Here is a 9213-nt window from a genome sequence, read left to right on the forward strand (position 1 = left end):
CTCCACATGCCATTTTATCCACCACCCACTCCTGCCACACCATGGATCCAACCCTATACGACTCCACCAACAAATATTCCACTGGAACCACTAACACCTCCAACTCCAACTCCATCACCAACGAACTCACCACCCCATGTTCCCAATCTAGTAGAACAAGACATCAACTTTCAGGCAGAACTAGAAGCAGCAATCGTTTACAATAGAGAAACACGACCAATTCACTCATGTCTTGACGGAATCAGGGTCTTTTGTATAGAAGGAGGAGTACAAAAGAAAGATATACATAAGGTGCCCTCCGAATCTACTTAAAGCATCATTTAGACTAAGGCCAACTACAAATCCATACGTGGGGAAGTATGCCATGCTTCTACTTCCCACGTTTCTAATTCGCCCGGGGCAATCAAGCAGCCACACGAATCACACGACCAGTCCAGAACCTGACACCCTTAGCTATATGAATTTTATTATTTGGAATTGTGGGGGTGCTCAGTCAGATGATTTTAGAAGAAATTTTCGTTCCTTACTGGACTACAATAGACCCTCATTGGTTGTTTTGTTGGAAACTCACTGTCAAAGCTATCAAACGGTTAAGGAGGATTTTAATTTTAATGGCTTAATTGAAGTTTCTGCCATTGGACAGTCAGGAGGATTGCTCTTTTATGGCTTTCAGATGCGATTCATGTGGAACAAGTGGCCATTACCTCAGGAAATCCATTGTCATATTCATGTGCTTCCCTTTCCATTTACTTTTTTGTTTACTGCCATCTATGCTAGTACTGACTTAGCAACTAGACAAGCGTTATGGCAAAATATAATGCATGTATATGATCATTATAAGAGTCATTGGTTACTAGGTGGTGATTTTAATAAGATATTGCATGCAAATGATAAATTTGGTGGTTTATCTATTAATAATTCTAGAGCTAACAAACTATTAGACTGCCTAAATTATTCACGATTAACGGATTTAGGATACAAAGGCAGTCGTTATACCTGCACAAATGGTAGGCATAATAGTTATAATATACTTGAACGTATTGATCGTATTACGACTAATTATGATTGGCTTAAATAATACCCTGATGCACTGGTTACACATCTTCCTCGCACACATTCAGACCATTGTCCTATAAAATTTGAACTTCAACACTGTCCTTTACCTCATAAAAATATCTTTAGGTTTGAAACTATTTGGACTACACACCCTACGTTTACAACTGTAGTTCAACAAGCATGGCTTGAAAATGTATATTTGCTACCTGCCATTAATAATTTTACTACTATAGTACAAGAGTGGAATAAATCTACTTTTGGTAATTTATTTCACCGTAAAAAGAATTTAATGGCTCGTTTGAACGGTATTCAATCCTCTATACATTACCCAACTAATATTTTTCTTCATAATCTGGAATATACTTTAAATATGGAATTTAATAAAATCCTTAGACTTGAGGAGGATTTTTGGAAATTATAGTCACGTATTGATTGGTTAAATGATGGAGACGCAAATACAAAGTTTTTCCACCTTAGCACTTTAAATCGTAGAAGACATAATCGTATTACTGCCCTTCAAGGCCAAGGGAGAAATTTGATTACAAATCCTTATTATATTAGGGATCATATTATTTATTATTATCAACATTTTTTTACTACACAACAAGTCAGTTCTACCCCCAGTAATCATTTACAACCTTGCAATATTTTAACAATCACTGATCAAGCAGCTTTAACTAATCCTTTGCAAGACTGTGAAATTATCAATGCTATTAATTCCATTAAACCTCTAAAAGCACCAGGACCAGATGGACTTCATCCACTATTTTATTAAAAATATTGGCACATAATTGGTAACTCTGCTAAACACTTTTGTCACAAAGTTTTTTACGAACACAAGATTGATCCTGCTATCAACACAACCTTCATTTATTTAATACCTAAGCATAAAACAGCTTCTACAATATCACATTTCCGACCTATTAGCCTTTGTAATACGATCTATAAAATTATTATAAAGATTATTGTAAACAGACTAAAACCTATTTTGGAGAATATTATTCATCCAACTCAATCCAGTTTTCAGAAAAATAAAAGAGCAGCTGATAATGCTATCATTGTACAAGAATTGATTACCAATTTTAAAAAGATGAAGGGTAATAACCTAAACATGCTCTTGAAACTGGACCTGGAAAAAGCTTTTGATAAATTAGCGTGGTCGTTTATTTATAATATCTTACTCACCCTTAATTTCCCACCCTCTTTTATCCAACTCATTATATCTTGTATAACAACTAGTACAAACTCTACTTTACTAAATGGTAACCCTACTAAATACTTCACACCAACGAGAGGTATCCAACAAGGAGATCCTTTATCACCTTAATTATTTATTCTATGCTTGGAAATACTTTCAAGAAAAATAAATGCATTAGTGGATTATCATAATTGGATTCCAATCTCAACGGGGAATAAATGGCCTCAGTTATCCCATTTATTCTTTGCCAATGATATTATTCTCACTTCTAAAATAACTAATAAGTCATGTCAATCCATTGTTAATACTATTGATCACTTTACATACCACTCAGGACAAACTATAAATTTTGAAAAATTTAAAATTTTCTTCTCCAATAATTGTTCTCCTAATATAAAAGATACTGTTCTACAACTTTTCCAGATGAATGAAGGGAAAAGCTTTGAAAAATACTTAGGCTTTCCCATTTTTACTAAGAAGCCTACTAAGTAAGATTATCAATTTCTTCTTGATAATTTTAAGAATAAATTAGCAGGATGGAAAACCAGTTTCTTATTAAAAGCAGGCAAGACTACTCTAATTCGTTCCACTTTAAACCATCTTCCTAATCATCTTATGCAATACATTAAAATTCCTTCGTAAATAATTTCCTATCTCAACCGTTATCAACATAATTTCCTTTGGGGAACAACTCCACAAATGAAAAAACTCCATTTAATAAAGTGGGCTACCATTACACAACCTCTAGCTCAAGGAGGACCATACATAACCTCTCTATTAAAAATCAGACTTTACATGCAAGCCTTGCTTGATGGCTATTTCAGAACCCTAATCAACTATGGGCACAGGTTTTCCTGCATAACTAATAAGACCTTCTCATTCCATTAAAAAACATGTTTCAATGACTTGGCTTAATATTCTACAAAGCTGGTCATACTGTAGTTTAGGATATAAATGGAACCTAACCTCGGGACATCATGTCAAATTCTTGAATAATCCTTGGATTAGTCAGAATACTTTAATTCGTAATTGCATATATGGACCCCTTCCACAATATGAGGATACCAAAACAGTTTCACATTACTATTATCATCAATGGCATTTCAATATGTTACCTATTTGTTTACCTCCTCACTTACAAAATGCCATCACTGATATTTATATGCCCTTTGCCTCTATAGCCTGTGATCAAATATTTTGGGCTCTCACACATAATGACATATTTTCAGTCAAATCAATATATAATGCTATCATCAATAATAAAACTCCTACAACTACTGATCCTACTTATGATTTTAAATGGATCTGGCACTTGCATGTTCCTCTGAAAATTTCTTTCTTTTTATGGTTACTTTGTCATGATCGCCTTCCAACAAATGCATATCTCACACGACTAGGTATTCTTAATTCCTCCATTTGTTCACAGTGTCATATGGCTCCTGAAACATTACAACATCTCTTCCTAGAATGCCCTGTTGCTGTACAACTGTGGGCTAAACTTAAGAGGTCAACCATTAATGCAAACTCGCTTCTATTTCACAATGCTACTATAACTTGGTTACACCATTTTATACATCAGCAATCAACATACAAACATCATACACTCTCCAACACCACCCTTATACCTTTTGCTTTATGGGAGCTTTGGCTTATTCGTAATAAAAATACATTAGAGCATAAGAAAATTCTTTTAAATATAGCTATTATTCTAAAAAACGTTGCGGAATTTTATTAACTCACAAACCCAACATCAAAAACTCACACTCTAATACCTCTTTATATCAAATGACACCCCCAAACAAATCCTTTTACAAGCTTAACATTGATGATTTTTGCTCATTCCAATAGAATACCTATGGTATTGGTGGTATTTTCCGTAATCACCTAGGAGATTGGATCATAGGATTTGCAGGGAAAGTAATACATGGGACACCTACCCAGACATAACTTCTTGCTTTGCTCATGGGCTTGAAAATTGCTGTGCAAAAGAAACACACACCACTCGTCAGTGAGACAGATGCACAAGCCTTACTAGGTATGTTTACTAGCACTACAATACAATACACTAATATCCTTAATGATTGCAGGTTATTACTCCTACAGCTGGATAGCCCCCTTCTCCACAACATCTACAGGGAGCAAAATAGTGTGGCAGACTGTTTGGCCAACTATGGAGCTCTGCATGCAAAGGAGATCTGTCTCGTTTTTGAAAGTCCACCACCTTTTGCTTGCTTTACATGAACAAGATCAAGCATGGATGCTTAGACGAAGAATAATTAAACGTCAGTCAATTTTGTGTAATACTAACTCTTCTACTAGTACTGTACTAGGTAACTATAGTAAAGTGTGCCCTAGTTCTAGTTTAGTTTCTAGTATTGGTTCCTATACAGGGACCTTAGTACCAACTACTACTAATGTAAATATGATGTCTTTGATGCATCTTGTAAACGGCTCTCTTTTACGAGCTTAGCTATAATATATATAACTATCTTTTTCACCAAAAAAAATGAATAACGGACACAGTCTACATCCGTTTTCATTAACAATTTAACAAATAAATGAGCAGAAAACCATATGTCTCACTTTCCTTAAGGATTATGTTTGAACCATTTGAATATTCAAAGCAAAAGCACAGAGGTCCTGGATTTTCAGCTAAAATCTTTGTAACTTGATAAATAGATTTTTAAAGCTTTTCCAAATATGCGGCTGCATAATTCAAGAAACCTGTTAGAAGAAATCAAATTAACATTGGATAAAAATATGTTCTTTCCAAATGAAAGTTCATTCCAAACAAACATTAAACTCCGAAAGTTCGTTCCAAAAAAATAATAATAATAACATACCAAACTCTGCAAACAGACGATTTACTCAAACCAAATTATACTCCATTACAGAGTAAAAATGTCCCCATGTATAAGATGTTGACTAAAGGAGCCAAGTCTTATTAAAAAAATAATGTCAAACATCTCACTATGAGACGATCTATTACTCATGTACTCATACTAAACAATAAATATTTTACTTAATTGTAAATAAAAAATTAATATCTTCTATCTATTGATTAAATTAGGCTTTATTTTTGAATCGTATATGTAAAATTGTTGTCTTTCTTTTAACATTGCCTTTCTTCACTAAAGTTAGCGCTTCATTTGTGCCTTGTGCTATCTATCAACAAAATTTACATGTTAATAGTAGCAAAAGAGTAAGTATTTAAATAAAATAACTTCTCAAAATATATATCTACAAGAAGAGAAAATAGAGCACCCATTGTTATTAGTACCTCGTTAGTATATATTAGCATAGATTGCAAATATGCACAAAATAGACACCCAGTAATCCTTCATATATAGAAAAATTATGCCTTCGACTAAAATTTCTTAAACCAGTGCCCTATATGTAACAGTCTTCCCTTTCAATTTTTTTGCAGTAGATGTCTTGTGCCGAATAAGTGAATTGCATCTTCGATGCAGTTGTTATCAAGGTTTTTATTGCTTTCATTCTGTCTGCTATGAATATTAGCTAGGAGAAATACAATCTAATTGTTATTGAGGATGTATATGGATGAAGTTACGAAGGAGACTAATTACTTCTCTAATTATTGTTAATAGTTATGAATAATGTATGCATAAGACTAAATACAGTTTGAGGCCTTATCCAGCAATCTTCCTTGTAAGATTGCACAATATTTTGTGCCAAGACAAAACTCTCTCTGAAACTATTCCTCTCCCGCAAATACCACACCAAAGGCAAAGCTATTTCCACCTTAAGCAAATCAAACTTTAACCCAGAAACGTTTCTCTTTTTGCCAATTATTAAGAATTAAACAGAATAATTTTACCACTGCTAGATCCTAGAGAAGATAGTGAGTAAAGAAAATTATATACAAAGGATTACTGAATAAGGACAAATAGACAAAGCGAAGTGGTTCAAAATACAATGTTAACATTCAACTAAAATAAAATTCCCGAACTTGTTTGTAAAAAAACATAAAAGAGAAAGAAAACCCGAAATATTGAATCAACGTATAAATAATATATATGATATACGTTTTAACTCCCACACATAACACCGATAGATAATGTATATGCTATACGTTTTAACACCCGCACATAACACCTTGGGAAACTTTCAATGTTGACAACATAGATACGAAAACTAAACCACTTATAACACAAGAGTTATCTACAGATTTTTTTGGAGAACTAGATAAGAACTGATTCAATGGATTCACTATGACAATATTGCTATATATTTATATTATCGGTATAGGTAGCAAATATGAATAGAGACTAATGAATACTTGGAAAAGGAGTAGATGTCACGACCCAATTTCTCCCTCCGTGAACTGTCGTGACGGCACCTAGTCTCTACGACTAGGTAAGTCTAATATTGCAGAAATGAAATGAAAACACAAAGATAATAGCTAACAGATATAATTAATAAGCGGAAACAGTGCCACTCGGCATATACAATAATCATCTTTCCAAAAACTCAGAATGTCGCAATGGCACAAGCTTCTAAGAGTTTCTACTACTCTATACATCAATGACTAAAGAAAACAACGGGGAAATTAACACAAGGGGATAGAAGGGGACTCCGAGGTCTGCGGACGTGGGAAGATAGATGTACCTTGAAGTCTCTTGAGGCAGCAACCACACAACTAGACTCGAGGCTGATAACTATTACCTGGATCTGCGCACAGAAAAATATGTGCAGGGAAGGGCATGAGTACACTACAACGGTACCCAATAAGTGCCAAGCCTAATCTCGGTCGAGTAGTGACGAGATCAGGTCAGAGTCCTACTGGTATAAATATGATGAAATAAGAGAGAAAGAAATATTACAGTAAAATAAATACGGGAATCTAACAGGAATATAATCCAATGAAAGCCAACAACTCAGAACACAGTAATAGCAACATGGGATATCCCGGAATACCGTCTCGTAGACCCAAATGTAAATGTGCATGGGGATCTCTCGGAATACCGTCCCATGGTCCCAAAGTAAATATGCAGTGCTGGAAAATCTCCCGGAATATAGTTCCGTAGTCCCAAAGTAAAGATGCAGCTCAACCAATATAAATAACAGTCACAACGAGAAAATCTACAGCTTAGGTTAAGTTCAAATTAAAGAAAAACCAAGTAATTTCACTAAACATACTGCACAGAGTTCAAATAGGCAGTTAAAACACGTAGGCATGCTTTTCTGGTTTAAACAGGATAGTACATATACTAGTGTAAATCAAACAAGGAGAAAACAGGTTATGGCTTAGCGAAAAATGGAGTTTTACAACAAATAGCCCATGTACATACTTGTCACCTCACATACACGGAGCTCATAAATCAATCAGTACCAAATCCTAAGGGGAGTTCCTCCACACAAGGTTAGGCAAGCCACTTACCTCGAACCAAGCTAAATCAATCCGTCACAATACTCTTTCCATGAATACCGACTCCAAATGGCCCAAATATAGCCAAAACCACTTACATAACATAAATACAACCACAAGAAACTAATCTAGCTATTGAAATTAAGCTAAGGCAAGAAATTGGAAAAATCGCTCAAAAAGCCTCCCCGGGACCACATCTCGGAATCAGGTAAAAGTCACCAAATACGAACACCTATTCACTCACAAGTTCACTCATACAAATCATCCAAAACCAATGCCTAAATCCCACTCAAAACTCAGATTCTTGGTTGTGAAACTTTTCTCCCATTTTCCCAACTTCCTCACTCAAATCCCCTAATTAAATGAAGAATACAACAATAGATTAATGAAATATGATCAAATAGAGTTAGAAATAGTTACCCAGTAGCTCTCCTTTAAAATCTCTCAAAAATTCTCCTTCCACCGAGCTCCAAATTGAATTTTGTGATATGAACTTCAAACCATCGAAAATCCCCTTTTCTGCCCAGCGATTCCAGCTTTTGCGTTCCCAGGACCACATCTGTGGTCCCGCTTATGTGACAGGGACTCCGCATCTGCAAGTTTTCATTAAACTCCAGATTCCACACTTGCGCGCCTTCGTCCGCATTGGCGGATGCGCTTCTGCGGCTAATCATCTGCTTTTGCGGAGCCTTGGGTCCCTCTCACCTCCGCATCTGCGACTACCCTTCCGCAGATGCGGCTCCCTCGTCGCGTTTGCGACCCCTGGCCTTTATAACTTAACTCGCACCTGCTACCTCGGTCTCTCTTCTGTAGGTCTGCACCTACGAACCTCCCACTGCAGGTGCGAAAACACCAGAACCAACAACTCAGCAAATTCTCCTAAGTCCATTTTCCATCTGTCGAGCATCCGAAACACACCTGAGGCCCTTTGGACCTCAACCAAATATACCAACCAATCCTAAAATACCATATGAACTTATTCGAGAACTCAAATCAGATCAAACAATGCTAACAACGCAAATCATCTTCCGGTTCAAACTTAAAGAACTTGAAACTTCCAAATTCGACAACCGATGCCGAAACCAACCAAACCATATCCGATTGACCCCAAATTTTGTACACAAGTCATAATCAACGTTACGGAGCTACTTTAACTTCCGGAATCAAATTCCAACCCCGATATCAAAAATTCCACTACCGATCCAAATCTTCAAAAATTCGGCTTTCGCCATTTCAAGCCTAAATAAACTACGGACCTCCAAAATATAATCCGGATACGCCCCTGAGCCCAAAATACCCAACAGAGCTAATGGAATCGACATAACTCCATTCCAAAGTCATCTTCATACAGTTTTGACTACGATCCAAATTCTAAGACTTAAGCCTCTGTTTAGGGACTAAGTATCCCAAACACTTCTAAAAACTAAAATGAAACCTCCCGGCAAGTCACAATAGCAGAAATAGATACAGGGGAAGCAGTTAAGAGAGGATCAGGGCTCTAACTCTCAAAACGACCGGCCGAGTTGTTACAGTAGACCTTGCATAACCAGAAAAAGAACATCATACTAGT

At 35.9% G+C, this 9213-nt stretch overlaps 1 protein-coding gene across 1 annotated transcript; it reads left to right on the forward strand.

Moving 5' to 3' along the window:
* The first annotated feature begins 457 nt into the window (after nucleotides 1-457).
* LOC142180792 (uncharacterized) lies at nucleotides 458-1078 on the forward strand. Its single transcript, XM_075252866.1, has one exon. It carries the CDS (start codon nucleotides 458-460, stop codon nucleotides 1076-1078), a length of 621 nt encoding a protein of 206 aa, XP_075108967.1.
* Nucleotides 1079-9213: the final 8135 nt, after the last annotated feature.

Source organism: Nicotiana tabacum, chromosome 5 (assembly GCF_000715075.1).
Source record: "Nicotiana tabacum cultivar K326 chromosome 5, ASM71507v2, whole genome shotgun sequence".
Classification (NCBI taxonomy): Eukaryota; Viridiplantae; Streptophyta; class Magnoliopsida; order Solanales; family Solanaceae; genus Nicotiana; species Nicotiana tabacum.

What these genes read in the sequence shown, in the direction of transcription:
- LOC142180792 (XM_075252866.1), top strand. Translation starts at nt 458, where the DNA reads ATGAATTTTATTATTTGGAATTGTGGGGGTGCTCAGTCAGATGATTTT.